We start from the raw sequence: 21,998 nt of genomic DNA, 5'->3' as shown, positions 1-21,998 counted from the left end.
GGCCCCCGAGTCAATCAGAGGGCCGATGCGGTGTGTGAGAGTGAGAGGGTGAGGAGCAACTTTCCATAGGTAAGTTTGGGGCAATCCCGCGAATTGGCCCCCCTCTCACTTTCCTCTCTTCTTTAGTTCTCTGGCTCCATTTTTCGTTTCGCGCCTCGTGGGTTCTGCGCCCGTCTCATCCACGTCTCTTGGTTGGTCCAACCAGCCCCTTCGCCTGTCTGACTAGACCAACTAGTGCCGCCAAGTGACTTTCGTCCCTGGCCCTGAATTACTGTCCAAGCTGTCCATGCGTTGCGAGACAAGTGCTGTTGATCGGTCGCTCCATTGCTCTTTTCGACCGGAAGAACACTTCGACTAACTCTTCGGCTCAGGGGAGGGGGGTGGAATTAATGGGGTCGGTAGATTGATACTTAGTTGGGTCATCAATGGTTCCCCTACTGGATTTTTAGGTTCGAACTTTTTTGGATTTCAAGCAATAGTAAATAGCAATTATTTACTTTGATGGACCGCGCGGGATTCTGTACCTGCATCAAGTTCAGGCACATCGTCCCGTCACTATTACTAGTACTACTAAATACGGAGTACATCACCACTATGAGTAGTTTACTTACTCACTAGTAAATACTTCGGTCTAACAGGCAGTAACATTCAACATCCCAACGGCAAGTAAAAGCGGGAAAAGATGGGCTCAGTTTACTGGTCACTTTTCTCAATCACTTGTAAATAAACCTTCCAAAAAATTAGGATGTCATCATCATCCACCCTCCCGATAATCAAAAGGAAATAAGTTCAGGGGGCAGAAACCTCGCTTTACTGAGCCACAGGACGTTGAATGCCAACTTAGACTTTGTTTCATGTTTCTCCCTGCTGTCCAATCAGTGTTGGGAAAAGTGGAGCCTGCAGGCTGTTCCTGATGCCGTTGGCCACTCATCGCTCTGGCCACCATCCCGCTGTGGCTCTCTCTTCCCCGCTTTTGGCCCAATGGCTGCTTGGATGCTGGACCCACTTGTGCCCCCTGTCTCTCTCTTTTTTCCACCGGAAACTACTACTAAGTACTAACTAATCTCGTCCTCGAGACGTACCATTTTTATCTGGAGGTTTCATTAGTAGGGTCGCTTCGGATAAGTGCTCATGGGTTGGTTGTTATTACTATTGTTAACTGTTTGGGTGACAGGTGCAAGAGTCCCACAAAATATTATTCCATAAGATAAGGGCGTATATTAAGAATAAAAATAAACAAGAGAATAAAAAAAAGGAAACAGCAGACAAAGAAGAAAAAAAATGTCGGGTTCAACCGTCTCTCATTGTCAGAAGCATTCGTCAGCGGAAGCGTTCTCTCCCGTCGTTTGCGTGGATTGCAGCCGATCTACTACTGTAAGGTACAAAGGAAGTAGATAGATACTAGTAGTTAGCAAAGTGGTGTTGTCACCCCACGTATGACGCCTTCCACATCTTCCGATGTAGTAGTTATACCGGCTATTTTTGATGCGAACGCGCTGTTTCTATCCCGAGCAGAATATACCCTACAAGGCAGGCAAGTCAGCACACACACTACACTCTCTTCTACTAAATCAGGAAGTGAATATTTCTCGGCGCTTTTTGGGCATCCCTGTCAGCATCGGTCTAGAAGCTCATCCGACAGGTAAAAGACTTCTTCCATACAGCTCCGGCCCCGTTTCTATTGGTATGAGGGGGCCTTCATTTGCTTAGAGCCAGGCCTGGCTCGGCGCCACGGTCGCATTCATTAATTGCTTAATCAAAGCTTAGTGCGTAGTGACTAGGCTGCTCTCTGACTAGTCTGGATGTCGGACATTGTATTAGCTAGTAGTCTAGCTATCATATTAGTTAGCCATGCTAACTAGGTAGGATAATAATATATGGCTCGAAATAAGTTGATATTATTATCGCGCACACATTCCGAACCATATCTCTGCTGGTGTGCGTCAACTTTTGACGTGGTCCTCACGAGTCAGAATCGTGTTCCTTGTAGTTAGCTAATGGCGGAATAGCAAGCGATGATCTAATTGGAAGAGCCAGAGGGAAAGGAAGAGAGCGAGCGAGAGAGAGGGATTGTGTGTGCGCAATACTGCTGCATACAGTACGTAGTAGCTTAAGCGCCGAGAAAAGACGGCGGTTGACAATCATGTAGCAATCAGGAAAGTGAACTACATCGGATGGATCTTCAATGTCGAATCTATGAATCAAATGCCGTGGCATGAATAATAGGGCCAATTGCCAAGTCTTGAATTATTGCCCAGTCTGTCTACCATCTGAGTGATGAGCTGTAAGTGTGTATAGCAAACACAAAGGCTAAAAATCTGCATCTGCACATCATGACTATTATCAGCAATGAAACTATTGAAACCCTTTTCTTTCTATTAAAAGCTCAGACTTTGTGCTGCCATTGCAAATATTTGGTTCATACTACTTAGTTACTTACTTAAGGGACTAAGTAGTTTACAGTAGGTCTCCGGAATCCTTCCCACGGTACTCCGTAGTTAGTCCAGTCCCGTTGAGAACGGAGATTTTTCTGGTTTCTTTTTTTAGGGCGCGCGCTCTCGTGACGAACTGCGAAAAAGGGGGATCTGTCAGGGTTTGATGCCCAGTCTTTTAGGGACGACAGTTTTTCCCTGATTTGGAAAATCAATAGTTGCAGTGTCTAGTCGTAGTTTATCTCTATATATGGAGTAGTATCTGAGGATATACTATCTTCCGTCTTTGTTCTTTGTTGTGTGAACCGCTATAGTAGAGGAGACTATAACTACAAAGTAGAGGAGGAGTTAGCAAGCAAGAGGATCTTACTTAGTAATCATGTGTAAGTAACTAACTAGAACCCAACTCGTTTGTAATAAATAAATAAATCCCGAGGAATCATCAAACCACATGCCATCATCATAATTATTGCAAGTGAGCCGACGCTGCTGCTGATGGGGATGATGATGTGTGCAAGAATTGAGTTTTGAATGCTCCACCGATCAACAGGGGAGAGGCGGGCTGGCAGTCGGCGTGAAATTCTACCAAAGGGGAGACGCGGACAGCGGCGGATGTCCTTTACGGTTTACCCCAGTTTTAGGGGCTCCTTGCGATGGATCCATGGAGTGTTGCGTACGTCCAAAAGGCAGGCACTTCCCCCATCCCCTCTCCCCTCTCGCTCCTCTCTTAAGATAAGTTTAGATTGTGTGTGTATCTGTTTGTGTTTGTTGTTTTCTCAATTTTGTGGCCGATGGATGTGGGCGATGGCTACTCCTCTTGTCCCGTGTATTGATCTATTCAGCGGATGGCCCCTATATTGGCATCGGTGCGGCAAATAAGCGACGCCAGCTGGGGAGGTGTTGGGGTTGTTGGAAGGATGATGATGATGATGGTATGTATGGGCCGTCTTGGACGGCTGATAGCTAACTGCCAACCACTTCCCCGGGAGGGAGGATTGCCAATGTGCTTGGCTATTTGCCCTTTGGCACTTGTGTTGTTCTTTCTTGGGTCGTCGCGTCTACGAGATCGCTATATTGGCCTATAGGGAAGAAGAGCAAGGAGAATGATTGAATACACTGCATCAAGTCAACAACAGGCTTGCGACTAAATCCTGTGATATGTGACGAGAACGCACAGATGGTGACGGAACCCTGCATATACAAAGTAGACTACTCCGTACTTTGGGCAAATGCCGGCGTCAAAGCGACGATTTGGCTGTTTGTTACACCCATGACCTACTGCCCTCTACTCCACAGTAATCATCAACAGTAAGCATCCTTGGGGCCACAACCATCACTGATCCAGCAAAACGGCTGGATGATCGGGTGGGGGAGGGCTTATCCAAGCGAGGATCGTCATGCCGCGCGTCTACGGGAAGATTTTCCAGGTACGCACAATCATCACTTGGTCAGCAGGGCAGGACCCTGCACCAAACTTCCAAGAAGTGTTGTTCATTCTATGGAGTCACTGGCACTAGTTACTTGGTTGACATGGTCCGGGTGGATAGATGATGGGTAGATAGATAGTCGTTCCCTATGATGAACATTGCTAACCCCCCCCCCGGTGAACGTCATTGGGTTGACCCGAGCGTTTCGCTTAGATGTCATGACGAACCGTTAGGGGTAGGGCTTGCGAGGATTGATTGATTGATTGATTGATTAATGATGATGATGATGATTAAGAAGATGTGTCTCTTTCTTTAGTGGTCCCTTTAGATTGGGTGTCATCTTTATTATTGGCTTGTCAGTCGGGGGCGCAGTGTTGCCATTTGGCCCCGTTGCTATGGCGGTGCAAAGGCTTGGGGGGGAAGAGGGATTGCTATTTTAAACCGGAGTGGGTCGGGATCGATTTGTGGCTGCGGAAATCGTCTAAGTTGGCGGGCATCGGGATCGAGGAGAGACGGTAGAGAGATTCGTCACAGATGGACCGGATGATGTCAGTTGTCCCTAATCAGTAGCTATCTATCCATATAGGGGGGAAGTGGGAAAGAAGTGTCCGGTTCGGTGTCTGTGAGAGTGAGGGATTTGACAAGGCTGAGAATGGCACGTGTCAATCGGTATCGGTAGCTGACGCGTTGATGCACGGTAACTAGTAGTTGCTTGGTAGTCATGATTAGGGATCTACCGTTGAGAATCAGACTGTGATAGATTAATATTACGGTGCATGTATAGCCGTGCAATGTACCAGAGTGCTACTAGTATGTCGGATGTCAATGCGATTGTCTGATCATATCGGGCCCGTGTTACTATGATCGGACAGCATCGAGGACCATAATCCTAATGCGTGAGTGTTGTGTATATTCTTAGAACTGCGTAACGGCCGCCGAGATGAAATTCTGCTGAACAAGCACCGTCGGGGCATAATGAGGGTGGAGCCCCGGAGCAAGATGCCGGCGCAGATTGGATGGAGCAAGCCATCAATATCGATAGTGGCACCGAATATCAGAGACACTCAACCGGCGGATGATGTAAAACATCCGCACGCTACTAAGTCGTTTTGGGTGAATTGTCCTTCGACATTATCCGGTTGAGATGTTGGACCCTGACACACTAGATTTTATTTTTATTTTTGTTTTCTTGAAGGACAGCAGCTCCGTCGACATCATCAAAGAAAGTCTGTCGGGGTTGACCGTTCATGAAATGGAAACTTTGAGGAAACATGGTTCAATTCAGGCGGAGTCGATCTTTAAGTTCAGAGATTTTTTGATGTGGGATGCCTGACTGGCCAGGCCAGATGATTCAGGCACCCGAGCAGGTTCCTTTCCCCTTCCACTCAACCATCAACTTGATACAAAACAATATAGAATGCTACTAGTATATTAAATTGAGAGGAATTAGGATAGATTAGAAACAATCAGAGCTCTGCTACCCACAAACATCAAAGCTTAGACATAGGAATGAACTGGAGCTCTGTAGTTGTCAAGAATAGTAGCATTAGATTCCCAAAATATCTCTCATCGCAAGCACTTCTCGTTTTAGGCGCCATTTTGAAACAGGCCGGTTCCACCAGGCCGGCGACCCTCCAGCGCCTCCATTCGATCCCTCGCCGGTCGGGAGTGCGGAGCATTGAATTAGTACTGATGACAGGAATATGGCTATTGAACTATTTAACTATTTAACCAATGCTGCAGTGACTTTCTTGTCCTGACTACTAGTTTATAAATTAGTCTAACTCCTCACTCACTAAACAATAAACGACAGTTCCAGTCAAGTCAAGTGGGAAAAGAAAGAAGGAACTTGAGTGGTCACCCTACGAGCGGTGGAGTCCAGCCGCCAACTGACAAAATCGACACAAAACTCGGCCCCAGTTTCAAAAGCAAGAATCGCTGGCCTCGCCGAGTCACATCTTCTCCTCTTTCTTCCTTCCCTTCCTTCCTTCTTTGCTTCCTCTCCTCTCTCCTCCTTCTTCCCTATATATCTACTATCTACTTACACTTGTCTTTCCATTCTTATTTTATCATCATCATCGCTGGGGATCAAACATTCGCTTAGTGCTTTGATTCATCGTTTTCATATTATTGTATTCTTGTCTTTCTTCTTCTATTCTCTCTTCATTCTCATTCCCCCCTCTCCGATCAGCCAACCCCTCTTGTCAGCCAACCGCCGCTTCGTCCAGCCAATTAACCCCACGGCCCTCTTTGTTCCGACCACCTCGTCCAACTCCTCCTCTTCCTCCTCTTACTTATCACACCTTCTCCTCTCTTTCCTCTTCCTCCTCCTCTTTCTCTTAATCTCTTTTCCCCAGTTTCCCCCCCGTCCCTCTTTCAAAGTGTCCCACTCAAACACCGCCGATCTGGCTACCTTGGCTGACCCCAACGAGTTGTTTTTGCCTGGTGAGAGGCAAAACAATCTCGCAATGTCATCCTCGCCGGTTCCTCTCCTCAAGCCGCCCGTACCTGGCAACCGCGGCAACAACAGTGGTTCCCGACCTCCCAAACTCACCTTGGGAATCCCTCCATCTCCAAATGTTCGTCCGGTCACGGGAACCGGCGTTCCTGTCGCTACCGCCGCCGCCGCTGCCGCCGCCGCTCCCGCTCCCGCGCCTGCTGCTCCAGCAGAGGTCCCTCAGCTGCAGCGCCCAGCTGCTCGCCCAGCGCCTCCCCAGCTACGCCTGAAAACTCCCATGGGCAGCAGTCAGAATGTGCAACAAGTGAAGAGTCGACCCGCTCCCCCACCGTTGGCGACCACCGGCTTGAACGAACCGAACGGACACTCGAGATCGGGTAGCTTCACGTACCTGGACGGGAAGGCCAGTGGGCCCGCCTCCGCTTCCTCCTCCAACTATTCAGCCCTATCGTTCGCCATGGGCCTTCGCCAGCCTCACGGCAGCACTCCCGATCCGTCGTCAGCGATTTCTGTCTATTCCGACCGGGAGAGTGGGGTACAGATGGAGCGCGATAGCAGTGTGAACAGCCTAATTCCGGATCTGGACAAGATGAGTCTGGAAAAGGGCAGGCCCCTCGATGTGGATGATTTGGACGATGAGGCTTGGCTTGCAGCGAGTGAACAGAAGAAGATCGTGGAATTGGGTAGCTTGGGTGAGGGCGCAGGAGGTGCTGTCACTCGATGCAAGCTCAAGGAGGGCAAGACGGTGTTTGCGTTGAAGGTGGGTTTCTTTCATTTCGCATTGTCTGGTGGTTGGGATGCTAACGCTCTCTCTAGATTATCACTACGGACCCCAACCCCGATGTGAAGAAGCAGATCGTTCGAGAACTCAACTTCAACAAAGATTGTGCCTCAGAGCACATCTGTCGCTACTACGGTGCTTTTATGGACAAGTCAACGGGGACGATTTCTATTGCAATGGAATTTTGCGAAGGTGGCAGCTTGGACAGTATCTACAAGGAGGTCAAGAAGCTTGGTGGACGGACGGGAGAGAAAGTGCTAGGCAAGGTTGCCGAGGGCGTCTTGAACGGGTTGACCTACCTTCATAGCAGAAAGATCATTCACCGAGGTCAGTCGAGTTCCAGATCCGCAGTTGCTTATCATTCAGCTAACACGTGTTTCAGATATCAAACCATCGAATATTCTTCTTTGCCGGAATGGTCAGGTCAAGCTTTGTGACTTTGGTGTCAGTGGAGAGTTTGGCACCAAGGGAGACGCCAATACCTTTATCGGCACATCGTACTACATGGCCCCTGAACGCATCACTGGCCAATCATACACCATCACCTCCGACGTGTGGTCACTCGGTGTGACCTTGCTCGAAGTCGCCCAGCATCGCTTCCCCTTCCCTGCCGACGGCACCGAAATGCAGCCACGCGCCGGTTTGATCGATCTACTGACCTACATTGTCCGCCAACCGATTCCCAAGCTGAAGGATGAGCCGGACAACGGTATTCGATGGTCCGAGAATTTCAAATACTTCATCGAATGCTGGTACGTTGAAAAAAAGTCTACTGGTGTATGAATTATACTAACTTTCCGTCTAGTTTGGAGAAAGAACCCCCGCGACGAGCGACTCCCTGGCGGATGCTCGAACATCCTTGGATGCTGGACATGAAAAACAAAAAGGTCAACATGGCCAACTTCGTAAGGCAAGTCTGGGATTGGAAAGACTAGACTGCCTGCCTACAGCAACTGGATCTCGGCAATCTTTCATGCACCTTCCGGACGGAATGCTCCACCTCTAATACGATCGCACATAACGGTCTCTCCTTTGATGCTTACAAGTGGCTGGCCCTTGGTTGACCCGGATGTCAAAAGCATACGAATTGTGATCATGACGACACTCATTTTCTTCGCGGCACTGTCTATCCTTTATTGGAATCATGGAGTTGGGAATGTTTTCTTCATTATCATCACCCGACATGATCACGCCTTCCTTTAATTTGCCTCCCCGCTGGTTCAGCATTTGTCCCGTCCTGTGCATTGCGTCCGATTGTCATCTCGGTTCTTTATTTCTACCCAAAACCGTTGTCATTTCATCCAGCAACCTGAGGTTGTTTCTGTTCAAAACCATCGCCAGCGGTGCTGACGCTTGTTCCTCTTTTCCGGTTGAGACGGGGAGAGATTGGTATCTTTGGTTTTTATTTATCATCTATCCTGTCGAGTTTGTTCCATATATCATACTACATACATTATCCTCTTATCATCCTCATCCATTGATCTGGTTCATCATCATTGCCGGCTTTCATTCTCCGATTGTACGCATGCAGATACATACATACAGCCACACGGAAGACATATTCATTTACAGTCTGATTAGCCTGTTCTTTCTGCTTGTGAGCGTGCGTTGTGACAAGGCAGGGTCCGCATATTGTGTATAGTGATTGGCACCGGAATAGCGATACAGGAATATCAAGACTGATTTCATTAGAAAAGTTGTCCTCTATAAACATGAAGTATAGGGTACAGTGGATCTACTACTCACTCAATCCATCATTTTCTCAGACATGATATCATAGTAAACGAACTACTAGAAAATTTGCGAAGTCAAAAACCCTGGCTAGTTCGAAAGGGGAAAAAGAATAATTGGCAATAAAACAAAGAAATGAATAGAGAGCACTCTAAATAACCAGACCGGCATGCAGATCAGTCTAAGTGACTGCCTCTTTCCAGAAAACACCCTCTCTCTCTCTTCTCTATATCAAAGTCGCCGATGATAGTAATAACTCAAGCGTTACTTATTCCTTGATATGTATAGAAAAAGACTTGGACCAGATACTAGCAAAGGAGAGGGGGGTCGAAAAAAAAAGAAATGGTTATGACTTGTAGGTATCCTCTCATTCATTAATATGCTAGATTATGCATGCAACCTTTCACTCGTTCACTAAACCCACTAACCCACTCACTCATGCAAAGCTATGGAAATATGGACGATATATGTATAGAGGGAAGGAAGTAAGAAGAAAACAATGTTGTAGGAAATTCACGCTTGAAAACAGACAAATAAGGATAAGATAGCATCTAGCTTTCTTTCTGTGTTGGATGGGACATACATTTCCATCTCATGGACTTCAAACAATCGTGTCGTATTTCGTAATCTGACCTTGAATTAAGTGGGATCTCAAGGAGAGTGGTGGTTGTAAATAGATCACCGATTGACAGGCTGAGCACCCAACACCCAGCCAATACCACTGACGAGTCCATCAGTGACCATGTTACTGACGACGTCTCTCTTGCGGACGCGGCCTTCGCCGTCTGGTTCCTCGTTCGACATGGAGGAGCCGCTGCGGAGATGAGATGCAGAAGGGACGGAGTGGTCGTCCTGGTCGTGGGTGTTTGTCTTTGCAGATGCTGCAGCTGACCGGAGCGGGAAGGCGTTCTTCTGCAACGCTAGTGCGGCGCCGCGGGCTACCTCGAACAGACCCATGGGAGCTTCTTCATGATGCAGACGGTTCTGTGAGGCGTGTGCCCGTGCTCGTCGGGCTTGGTGCTGTCGCGTTTCGAACGCGTCTTGTTCGCTGTCCGTGGGGCCAAAGCCTCCTGGAAGGGTGGTGGAGGTGAGGTTGTCGGCTTTCGTGTCCCAAATGTCCTCTTCCTCGGATTCGCGTGCGCGGAGGGCCGCGAGTTCCTCGTCGCAGCGGCGCCAGGCGCCCAGGATTTCAGGAAGAGGTTCGGGTGTCGGGGCGAGTACAAGGGCGAGAGAGAGAAGTTCCATACGTTGGGAGAGGTGCGTGATTTGGGTTTGGTTGTTGGGGGTGGCGCTGGTGGCTGGGGCGCGGTAGCGGCCGGCGTTGTAGACGGCTCGCCAGGTGATGTCGTCTTTGGGTGATGTAGGATTGGTGAGAGGGGAGGAAGTGGGAAGAAGGGATGGGGGAGTGAGACGGGTGAGAATGTAGGAGTAGGCCGTGCCGAAGTCGTTTGAGGAGAGGGCGGAGGAAATGGCGAGGGACATGATACGGCGTTCGGCGGTGATAGCGGCATCTTCCTGTGAGGGAGGGGATAGGAAGGGGGAGACATCTTCGTCAGATGGAGAGCGGGAGACGCCTGCGAGGACAAGGTTCCGGCCAATGGCTAATAAGTCGTCCAATTTGGTGTAGCTCTTGGGGTTCTGGTCGAGAACTTTCTCGATCAGGGAGAGAGGGTCTGGGTGGACACGGATGCTGACTGGCTGGAAAGGGACGCCGTGCTGCAAAGTAAGGGAGTAGAAAGACAGGGCGTGTGTGGCGGATATGAGAGCTTGGATCTGCTTGAAGGAGGCAGAATCTGAGAAGTGAGGTTGGAAAGCTTGTAGACTGCAGGGCATTAGCGTCTGTCCAAGGCAATGCGCGTTTAATTTTCTGACTTACATGTCGTATGCTCGCTTCATTCCGCCCCTGGTCCTATTTCCGTTGCTCGCGTTGTCGTAGGCTGTGAAGATGGCCTCTTTGACGGCTTCTTCAACTTGTGTAGAGCTCAGGGTTGAGCCAGAGACAATGTAAATGCTCACAGCAAGGTGGTATTCTGTTGTTGTTAGTAAAGGCAGAATAACAAAGACGTTTTCCGTGCTCACCTTTGGCTTCAAGCAACGCTTTCAATATTTCTGCCTCGACGACATCCTGCGGAACTCTCCAGAAGAGACCATGGTAGGCGGGATGGTCGCTGGTGTGTTCCGTGTGATCGGCTTGCCAGTCTCGTAGCCACAGCAATTGTTGGCGAGTCTTGCTCCAGTCATGACCCGATTTTGCTTGTCTTACGACAGAGGCTATGACACCGCGCAATTCGAGCAGCTGCGTTTCCTGATTATTGAGGAGACTGATGCTTGCCGCCGTCCTGCACGGAGTCGGGTGGCCTAACTCGTTTAGTATCCGAAGAGAGAGGCAGATACCACTGAGGAAGGAGATTGAAGAGGCTGAAGGGCGCGTCAGAGGGTTTGAGGCCACCAGCAGAGCATTCTGCAACAGAGATACCCTTGATGCCGACGAAATCGGCGCCGGATCGAAGCTCACGCTCGGGAATTCTGAGTTGTCTGGTGAAATGAACGAATGTTCTTCGAGCTTCAGGAACTCCGCGATGCGCGCGAGTACTCGGACGGAACCGTCCAGCGCCGGAGGGCTGGGATCAGCGTTCGCATATACGACAGCAAGTCCAGTCTGTCCGTACCTCCTTCGCAAGTCTCGCAGCTCATCGTCAGACAGGCCTTCATTCTCTTCGGAGTATCCGCCTAAATCGACATCCTCAGGCCCATCCCAATTGACGAAGGCGTTCACCGCGCTCTCATGATCAACCAGGCTTCGTGCCAGCAGCCACTCATTGACTTGCTGCCATCCGACACCTGAGGCTGATTTTGGTTGCGCTTCATCCTGAGGTAGGACAATCGAGGTCTCTTGCATCGCTTCATTGAGTCTCCGTCTTTTAGAACGGTTACTGCCATACATCCACGCACCCACAAGGCCGCGTAGGTTCCGTACCAAGTCCATGCTGCTCTTTGTCGCACCAGTCATCGAAAGAAGGACGTTGATGGCAATACTGTTGTCCATCGACTCCAAGATATCCAGCGAGAATGTTTCGTCTTGGCTGGGGTAATACTCGTAGTTCAATCGAAGTAGCGGTAAAAGACTAGAGATCAACCATGTGCGCAATACTTCCGAGCGTTGGTAGAAGGGGAGAAGAAGGTCGAGGACGAGGGGTTGAAGAGCGGTTTCTAAATCAATGCGATGGGCCCGGTGAATGAGGAATTTGGTGAGAAGGTCAGAGGGATCCTGGCTGTCCTCGTCGCCGGGATACTGTAATGGTAGTAAACGGATCTTCCGTACACGTTTCCTCACGACCGCGGCGGGTAGGTCTTTGACGGAGGAGGTATCGATGCTAGCACCACTGGTTTCAGGTAGCTGTTCATCTACCAGCGCCTGCAGCACCGGTGTGTAGGAGCTAGGCTCTGTGCTCTCGGGCAGAAAGGTCAAGATGATGCGCAAGACACGCTCGAGCGGGAGGTGGGCAGGAAACTTTGCCTGCAAGTGCGGAAGAGCAGCCACATTGCCGGTGGCACAGAGATGAGTCGCCAGAAGAATCGCATGAGCACCTGAGAGCCCTTGAAGGACCGCCATGACGTCTGAAGAGGGAGCAGCAGAGAGAGCATGATGGAAGAGGGTGATGTGTTCGGGAGACACAAAGACGTCAGGTGCACGGGCCAGGGCCGGGGCGGAAGGCGGAACAGGCGAATCATCGGCGAGGGAAGAAGAACCTCAATCGCGATCCTCACCTCCGCTCCCTCGCAATCCTAATCCCCTCGTCGTGCTCCCCCCCGTCCTTCCCCACCACACTCACTCACAATGGCTTCCGGTTTCGGTAACAACGGCGGTACGTCTATATATCCTTTGCTGTCAAGGTTCATTGACAGCCAGAGTGTCCGGGTTGGCCTACATTGGGCGCCCGACATGTCACTCTCCCGCGGACATTCCCGGCTAATCTCAATCGCTCTGTGCAGGTCCTTCCCGCTGCTACAACTTCTGGCAGGAGGTTCTCGGTTGCTACGTCGTTAACGGCGGAGAGGGTGAAGCTGGCAAGAAGAAGTGTGTGCCCGCTCTGGAGGACTACTACGAGTGCCTGCACCACAAGAAGGAGGTACGGCTATCTGTCTAGCTTCATGCGATCATGTTCATATTCAATCTTGCGGATCTTGCTAACATTGTCCCTTCAACGCATAGGCTCTCCGCACGATGAAGATGCAGGCCGCCTATCGCAAGGCTGAGGCCGCAACCCCCCGTGAAAACGCGCCCAAGGCGGAACAGATTCGCAGTCTGGGACTGCTAGGGAAAGAGGAGGAGGCAGCGGCATTTTTGGCCAAGGCTTGAGGGATGATATGCGCATATCTGGTGCGAATACGTGTTGATTTTTTCCATTGTCACTAAAGCTATGCTGTTTTTTCTGTTTACCCCTGTGGAGTCCTTCGATGTATAGAAATGGACAGTTTCATTGATCAATTTTGGGGTCCTTGCTGCGATTTCGATGGAGGGTGGGATATCTGATCGGTCGACTAAGCCCTGTAGGACGTGACAGGTATCGGTGGTCTGGGTGTAGCGGAGTTCCACTGTAGCTTCTAACTCTTTGTGAGTAGTAGCTACCGGCAGTTGCAACAGCGGCTTCCGACTAGTAATTAGACGCAGAGCTGTCAATTGGGATGTGAGGGGGAGCGAACTTTGTCCAAGTGGTGTTCTCATGGTCGTACTGGTGAAGCCGCTACCAACATATGTGGGGATATATAGTAGCGAACTCTCAATATATATTTTGGCCTCAGGATCTACATGCCGCCATGAAATGGAAATTCACAACCAATACTAGATTACGCTATTTTCAAATGTGGATCACAATGGTTTATTGATTGAACAAAACAATAAGCTGCCTTTGATTAGGACCAAGAATGGCTGAATAGACCGTTGAAGTGAATAGTAGTTCGCGCCTAGACGTGAAGTAGTGGTAGGACTAGTAGTATGTGATCTATATTTTTTCAATAGGTTTCACTTGAAATACGGACTATCTGATTGGCGGGAATGACCAACGTCATCTACGCGGGAAATGACAGCTTGGGGAGGAATCGAACTAGTAAGTAGTTGGTTGGTTGGTAACTACGGAGTTACCAGCATTTCAGGCAACTGGCAAGAACCTTGTCACAACAAGAGGAGAGGGAATCACCGCCGAGAAAGAAACATTGGTTTGGGGGACGACCGGATTCCGAAACTTGAAGGAGGCCATCTGGCATTTCTTGGCGCTGTTGGTGGGCGATCGAAACAAGCTCACATGGCGGACTTGATGAGAAGGTAATTTTATCTTGCTGCTCACTAACAGTACTAGTAGTAGCTATCTAGTGGTAGTAGTATGTAGGTGATGAGTAGGCAGACGAAGTTTAAGGAAAAAGACAAGGGAATGACCGCTACAAGTACGGAGTAGAGTTTTTTTCCATTTCCATTTTGTTTTTTTTTTTACATTACAGGCACCAATAGAGGAGGTTACCTCAGCTGTGCTGCGTGCAGGAAGCTGAGAGGACAAAAGAGGGTCAAAACTGGAGAGTTCAGCCGCGAAGGTATCCCGGGCGGCGCAAAATTCCGTGGATCAAACCGACCGGTCAGCCTCATGGACACGCAGGACAGAACAGCTTTGGGGGGGGGAAGGGAACTCGAACTCCAAAGGCAGGAATCGCAGTGCAGCAATTTCGCGCCTGTCGATCCAAGCGGCGGTTTGGCGCAGGGAGGAATCACGTGACCAGTAGAAAACCTTTACGGGAGTGGGGGGCGCTAACCCCGAGGCAGGCTAGCGCGCAGGGCCCAAGTATGGGTAGGCGCGCCCAGCCAAAGATGCCCCCAATGATATAAACAGGCTGCGTGACCTCGAGGGGAGGCAAAGCAGGACCGGAGGACGACTTGTTGATACTCCTGCGCATTTACTTTGCAGGCCAGACAAGGCTTGCTCCCTTCACCACCACCTCCATTCCAGTCAACGCACCACCACCACCATCTCTTCACTCCCTGTCGATCCGATTCCATTCATCTCCTGGTCATCCGCAATTTTTCATTTTATTTTTCTTGTCCCGTTTCCCCATCCCGGCATTTGCCCTTCGTGACTTGTTTTATGATTCATTACTTGACCATACTTAAAAAGTAATATCGCCTTGGTCCGCGTCACGTCCAAACCGCCTTTCCCCCCCGATCATCAATACAATACCCGCGTTTCTTCTACTAAGCCGTGATCTCCACTTCTGTTTCCCGATCGCCCTTCAGAAACTGTCCAGCTTTGCTTAATTAGTCACGCTTCGACGCTTCTCGATGGCTGTGACGTGGGTGTAACGGTCTTGTATACTTTACATACCTTACCTCTTTCGTCCACTTCACTCTCCTCTCACTCCCTCTCCTCTCTTCGTTATTACTCCCTCTGTCTTACCATACCTTACTATACCTAATAATTATAGAGAGGTGTTGTGGGGGTTGTGGTGAATTACTTTCTAATATTGTGGATCATTTGCAACCACGTTTTACTTTTCTTTCTATGTTATTCTCTGCTGATACCCCTTTTCCTTGCGGATTCTGAACTATTTTATTTGTGAAATAATTCGTTCCTCAAAGTTCCGAGGAGTGACAGCCAGCCAGCCATGTCCTCCAGGTAAGTTTCCATCTGCCGTCCCGCCCATTCCGCATCCGTTTGGTACATGACGCTAACTGCGCCGCACTAGACTCGACCGGCTTGTCACGTGAGTATTACCGCGCCAGCAGCCCGCAGCCGGGATGAATGCACTGACCAATGATTTCTTTTGTAGGTTACTCGAGACGGGCAGCACGCCTCTCATCCGCAACACTGCAGCCCAGCAGCTTGCAGATGTTCAGAAACAGCATCCCGATGAGCTGTTCAACCTGCTCGGGCGCATTTTACCTTATCTCAAGTCCAAGTCATGGGACACCCGAACAGCAGCTGCCAAGGCGATTGGTTTGATCGTGGCCAACGCCGACACCTTCGATCCTAATGAGGAAGATGGCGAAACGATCAAGAAGCTCGACGAGGATTATGTAGAGATCAAGTCGGAGGAAGAGCAACCCTCTTCCCCAAGTGATTCCCTCCTCCAGCTTGAGACCTTGGACTTGGCATCAATCCTCAAGTATGGCAAGCGGCTACTGGGTAGCGCGGGTAAGGAGTATGAGTACTCGCTAGCCGCGATGGATCCGGTCTCCCGGTTGCAGCACCAAAAGAAAACTTTAACCTCCCGTCTAGGATTGGCCGGGGAATACATCGAGGAGGACTTGATCGACGATAATGATCTCGTCTTGAAGACCCCCGCTATCAAGGATGAAGCCCCGCAGAAGGAAACAAACCACCACAACTCTGCGCCACCGCTGGCATCTCCCATGGAAAGCGCTAACGGAGAAGAGTCTGGGTTGAGTAAGCGGCAATTGAACCAGCTCAAGCGGAAAAACAAGCAGAGCGCGAGGATGGGAGCCAACAAGGTTCGCGTCGTGGATTTGTCGACGCGGAGGCCCTCGGATAATGTCACCACCCCGTCGGCTACGACCCCCCACCCCATCAAGGCGGAAAATGGCGAAGAGAAGAATGGCGACTCGAAGCAAGACTATTTCTCCCTGGAAAGGTCGTCAGGCGACGACGACCAAAAGATCGTCTCGGAGTTCAAAGGGTCAACCGCCCCCGAGAAGCCCTTGATTCAACCAGACACCTCCGATGAAGGACCTAGCAACTCCTGGCCGTATGATCCTATGTGTGAAATTCTCACGATGGACATCTTTGATCCTAACTGGGAGGTTCGTCATGGGGCTGCGATGGCCCTCCGAGAGGTCATCCGTGTTCAGGGTGCTGGAGCTGGGCGCTTAAGAGGCAAAAGCAGGTCGGAGAACGATGTGCTAAACCGTAAATGGCTAGATGATCTGGCCTGTCGTCTTCTCTGTGTTCTTATGCTCGACCGTTTCGGTGACTACATCTCCGACAATGTCGTGGCCCCCATCCGAGAAACAGTAGGCCAGACGTTGGGTGCCCTTCTATCACAGCTCCCCTCTCGGTCTGTGGTCGCTGTCTACAAGTGCCTCTATCGCATTGTCATGCAGAATGATCTGGGCTTGGAGCGTCCCATTTGGGAGGTGTGTCACGGTGGTATGATCGGGTTAAGGTACCTGGTAGCTGTTCGGAAAGACATCTTGATCAAGGACCGGAGTTTGATGGATGGCGTACTAGAGGCAGTAATGAAAGGGTTGGGTGACTATGACGACGATGTTCGTGCCGTGAGTGCGGCGACGCTTGTTCCCATGGCGGAGGAGTTCGTCGCGTCCAGGCAGAGCACGCTAGGAAGCCTGATGAACATTGTTTGGGACTGTCTTTCAAACCTACAGGACGACCTAAGTGCCAGTACCGGCTCAGTCATGGATCTTCTGGCGAAGCTGTGTACCTTCCGCGAGGTCCTGGATGCCATGAAGGCCAACGCGGCCGTGGACCCAGAGTCGTCGTTTGGAAACCTCGTGCCTCGTCTCTACCCGTTTTTGCGCCATACAATCACCAGCGTTCGCTCGGCGGTCCTTCGCGCCCTGATGACCTTCCTGCAGCTGGAAGGCGAAGGTACCAACGAATGGGTGAATGGAAAAGCACTGCGCTTGATCTTTCAGAACCTCTTGGTGGAACGAAACGAAGGGGTGCTCAAGCTCTCGCTTCAAGTGTGGTCGGAACTGCTAAATTCCCTGGAATCTCGGGGGGTGTTCAAGGCTGATGGTGACCTCCTAAGCTACATCGAACCGCTCATCACCCTCACAATGTCACCATTCGGTGTCCCAAGATATCCTCTTCCCATGGACGCCTCACTCTTCATCAAGCCATCTGGGGTGCCTTTCCCAAATAGTGCCGCGGCCCCCGCAAAGTCCTCGCCCACCGCGAACAATGCCGCCGCCGATGGACCGAAGAAGCGCGGGCGGAAAGCGGAAAAGAAAGAAGCGCCCCCGCCTTCAGCTCATAATGTGGATGGGCACATGCTTCAGGGCGATATTGATCTGGTGGGCGCAGATACAATGCTGCGATCGAAGATCTACGCGGCCAGAGCACTTGGCAAGTTGCTCTTCCTCTGGGATAAGAATGAACTTCCCAGCCTGTGGCAAACCATCTTGGCTGGTCTCAGGCATACGGCGTCGACGTCGCAATTGTCGACAGCCATGATCGTCGAGGAGTACGCTAGGGTCTCTGGACCTGGCAGTAAGTATGCTTCCCTTCTCACTGAGCAGTTACGCCCAATCATCGAAGGCGAACGCCCCCTGTGGTACAGCGACATCGCATGCTATCTACAGGTTGCCCGCGCACAGTGCCACTCGCTCCTTTATGCGTTCAAAGATCACGCTCATGTTCCTGGGTCAAGACTACCCACGCTGGCGGTCGTTGTCCAAGGAGAAGAGCAGGCTGGGCCCAGTGCGTTCTCCCTTGCCGACGCCGAAAAGGTTGCTGGGCCCGATTTTGAGCGGCTGAAGAAGGGTCTGGCCCCAGCCCAGCGAATCACCGCCCTCCAAGTTCTGAATGACACCCGTGCGACCGCAGAAAGCGCCATCGAGGAAGCCAGAAGTGTCCGGGAACAAAGGGATCTGCGTGTGCGGGCTGCCGCCGCGGGTGCGTTGGTGGCATTGCACGACATTCCCAAGAAGCCAAGCCACATTATCAAGGGCATGATGGACAGCATCAAGAAGGAAGAGAATGCGGAGCTGCAACAACGCTCTGCCACAGCTATCGCTTTCTTGGTTGAATATTACACCACTGCTACGAAACGAGGCCCCGTCGACAAGGTCATCGGCAATTTGGTCAAGTATTGCTGTGTGGACACTTCCGAGACGCCCGAGTTTCACCACAATGCGACTCTGGAGAAGTCCATTCTGTCTCTGCGCAAGGAAGAGGACAGGCGCGACCATCCGGATGCGGCGAAGTTCGAGAGAGAGGCGAAGGAGGCGAGGATCATGCGCCGTGGTGCCAAGGAAGCCCTCGAGCAATTGGCCGTCAAGTTCGGATCCCAGCTTTTGGAGAAGGTGCCCAACCTTGCAACCTTGGTGGAGAGGCCTCTAAAAGAGGCTCTTGCCGGCGACCTTCCCCAAGAGATCCTCAATCCCGACAACGAATTGGGTCAGGAGGTTGTGGATGGCCTGTCAACACTGCGCGCCTTGCTACCGAAGTTCGATAAGGGTCTCCACCCTTGGATTATCGGGCTCATGCCTCTTATTGTCAAGGCTCTGCAGTGCCGACTTTCAGTCATCCGATATGCCGCCGCTAAGTGCTTCGCAACCGTCTGCAGTGTCATTACTGTTGAGGGTATGACTATGTTGGTCGAGAAGGTACTGCCGACCATCAATGATCCCTTGGATGTTCACCACCGCCAGGGAGCTGTGGAGTGCATCTACCACCTGATCCATGTGATGGAGGACGGAATCCTTCCATATGTCATCTTCCTCGTGGTGCCGGTTTTGGGGCGGATGAGCGACTCGGACAATGACGTGCGCCTCTTGGCTACAACGTCTTTTGCTACCCTGGTTAAGCTTGTTCCCCTGGAAGCTGGCATTCCCGATCCGCCAGGCCTATCCGAGGAGTTGCTCAAGGGACGAGACCGGGAAAGGAAGTTCATGTCTCAGATGCTGGATGTTCGCAAGGTGGAAGAGTTTCAGCTGCCAGTTGCGATCAAAGCTGAGCTTCGGCCTTACCAGCAAGAGGGTGTCAACTGGCTTGCTTTCCTCAACCGGTACAACCTGCATGGTATTCTTTGTGATGACATGGGTCTTGGTAAGACCCTGCAGACAATCTGCATTGTCGCGAGTGACCACCATCTGCGCGCTGATGAGTATGCACGGACCCAGTCAGCGGAAGTTCGGAAGCTTCCGTCTTTGATTGTCTGCCCCCCGTCTCTTTCCGGTCACTGGCAGCAGGAGGTTAAACAATACGCCCCGTTCTTGAACTGCGTCGCTTACGTTGGTCCCCCGGTGGAGCGCGCAAAGCTGCAGGGCAACTTGGCGGATGCCGACATTGTCGTGACTTCTTACGACATCTGCCGGAACGACAACGACGTTCTCCGACCGATCAGCTGGAACTACTGTGTTTTGGATGAAGGACACCTTATCAAGAACCCCAAGGCCAAGGTCACAGTTGCAGTCAAGCGGATTGCCAGCAACCACCGGTTGATCCTCTCTGGTACCCCCATTCAGAACAATGTCCTGGAATTGTGGTCGCTATTCGATTTCCTTATGCCCGGATTCCTTGGTACAGAGAAGGTCTTCTTAGATCGGTTCGCCAAGCCAATCGCGGCTAGTCGCTTCAGCAAGTCGTCTTCCAAGGAACAAGAGGCGGGCGCTCTTGCTATTGAGGCCTTGCACAAGCAGGTGCTTCCGTTCTTGCTTCGTCGTCTGAAGGAGGAGGTCCTGAACGATCTGCCACCGAAGATCATTCAGAACTACTACTGTGACCCTAGTGACCTCCAGAAGAGACTTTTCGAGGACTTTACCAAGAAGGAGCAGAAGGAACTGGCAAACAAGCTGGGTAGCTCCGAGAAATCCGACAAAGAGCACATCTTCCAAGCACTGCAATACATGCGCCGTCTTTGCAACTCTCCTGCGCTGGTCGTGAAAGAGGGACACAAGCAGTACAACGAGGTTCAACAATACCTCACCACGAAACAGTCCCATATTCGCGATGTGTCCCATGCACCGAAGCTCAGCGCTCTACGCGACCTGCTACTCGACTGTGGCATCGGTGTTGACCCACCCACTGAAGGTGATCTCGGCACCGGGGCAAGCTATGTCAGCCCACACCGAGCTCTGGTGTTCTGTCAGATGAAGGAGATGCTCGACATCGTGCAGAGCGAAGTGCTGCGCAAGCTTCTCCCCTCGGTTCAGTATCTCCGCCTTGACGGTGGCGTGGAAGCCACCAAGCGTCAGGACATTGTCAACCGCTTTAACTCGGATCCCAGCTACGATGTTCTGCTCTTGACGACCAGCGTTGGTGGTTTGGGTCTGAACCTGACGGGAGCCGACACAGTCATCTTCGTTGAGCACGACTGGAACCCGCAGAAGGATATCCAAGCTATGGACCGTGCTCACCGTATCGGTCAGAAGAAGGTTGTCAACGTGTACCGGTTGATCACACGCGGTACTTTGGAGGAGAAGATCCTGAAGTAAGTTGCTCCTACATTGTTTGACTGATTTGCCAATACTAACCATTCTCCAGTCTCCAACGATTCAAGATCGACGTGGCCTCCACAGTGGTCAACCAACAAAACGCGGGCCTGAATACAATGGACACCGACCAACTCCTGGACCTCTTCAACCTCGGAGAAACCGCCGACAACGCCGAGAAACCCAACGAGCAAGCCGGCAACGAAGTAGACATGGTCGACATCGACGGCGAAGTCAAAGAAAAGGGCAAGAAGGGCTGGCTAGACGATCTGGGCGAGCTCTGGGACGACCGCCAATACCAGGAAGAATACAACCTGGACTCGTTCCTGGCCACAATGAAGTCATGACCAACCTCCCCAACCGCCCTCCCTATCCAGGGCAGTTCAATACCCTAGCATCTGCAACAAGCAGCGCTAGTACCCACTACCTACATCATTCCCTCCATCATCCTCGCATACACACACACATCCATGTACCAAAAGAAAGAAAAATCCAGCAAGGCCTTCAGGGATTCTCTCTCTCCTTTCCTACCTACCACTTTATCCATCCATTACGCGGTGTTGTGTTAAACTACTTTCTTTACCAGGGAGCCGGCGTGGAGTTGACTTGAGACATTTGGTTTTATTTTACCTACTATGTTATTCTACCATTCTTACTCTTTGTGTTTTTGTCTTATTTTTCTCATTTTTTATCAAGACCTAACTCATTGATTGAACGAATGATTCGGAGTGCTACGAGATTAACTTTTCCCCCTTTGGAACGGAACGGACGGACGGCCTTGAAACTGAAGATAGATTTGTTTTATTTCTCTTTTCCTTTCTTCTCCTTTTGTCTTTTTCACCTACTACATCTACACCTACATTTCTACCTTTTACCAAACCACATGTATCCTAGTTCTTTCTACTGTTTTTTTTTTTTTTCTACACACCGATTCGCTCCCAGTTATAATGTATTATACCTGTATTGCTACAATGCCATACTGAGTTTTCGA

The 21,998-nt window shown here is 50.7% G+C and overlaps 4 protein-coding genes across 4 annotated transcripts; 3 read left to right on the top strand and 1 right to left on the bottom strand.

The window, feature by feature from the left end:
- Positions 1-6,327: 6,327 nt before the first annotated feature.
- On the top strand, positions 6,328-8,033 carry AtWU_00256 (pkinase-domain-containing protein; the record flags this gene model as incomplete). The annotated part of the gene is made up of 4 exons (XM_035495372.1): positions 6,328-7,077; positions 7,134-7,425; positions 7,481-7,850; positions 7,904-8,033. 4 exons carry the CDS (start codon positions 6,328-6,330, stop codon positions 8,031-8,033), a joined length of 1,542 nt encoding a protein of 513 aa, XP_035351265.1.
- A 1,474-nt stretch (positions 8,034-9,507) lies between these two features.
- AtWU_00255 (secretory pathway Sec39 family protein) lies at positions 9,508-12,442 on the bottom strand (the record flags this gene model as incomplete). Its single annotated transcript, XM_035495371.1, has 3 exons — positions 9,508-10,651; positions 10,706-10,859; positions 10,909-12,442. 3 exons carry the CDS (start codon positions 12,440-12,442, stop codon positions 9,508-9,510), a joined length of 2,832 nt encoding a protein of 943 aa, XP_035351264.1.
- Positions 12,443-12,667: 225 nt separating this feature from the next.
- AtWU_00254 (uncharacterized protein) lies at positions 12,668-13,189 on the top strand (the record flags this gene model as incomplete). Its single annotated transcript, XM_035495370.1, has 3 exons — positions 12,668-12,695; positions 12,823-12,959; positions 13,043-13,189. 3 exons carry the CDS (start codon positions 12,668-12,670, stop codon positions 13,187-13,189), a joined length of 312 nt encoding a protein of 103 aa, XP_035351263.1.
- Positions 13,190-15,477: 2,288 nt separating this feature from the next.
- Positions 15,478-21,354, top strand: AtWU_00253 (DNA-binding ATPase; the record flags this gene model as incomplete). Its single annotated transcript, XM_035495369.1, has 4 exons — positions 15,478-15,488; positions 15,559-15,576; positions 15,643-21,006; positions 21,060-21,354. The coding sequence occupies 4 exons, from the start codon at positions 15,478-15,480 to the stop codon at positions 21,352-21,354; spliced, it is 5,688 nt and encodes a 1,895-aa protein (XP_035351262.1).
- Between the last annotated feature and the right edge of the window lie 644 nt (positions 21,355-21,998).

The sequence above is a fragment of the Aspergillus tubingensis genome, assembly GCF_013340325.1.
Source record: "Aspergillus tubingensis WU-2223L DNA, scaffold_1, whole genome shotgun sequence".
In the NCBI taxonomy this organism is placed as follows: Eukaryota; Fungi; Ascomycota; class Eurotiomycetes; order Eurotiales; family Aspergillaceae; genus Aspergillus; species Aspergillus tubingensis.
Note: the sequence above shows the minus strand (reverse complement) of the source record. Positions and strands in the feature narration are given on the sequence as shown.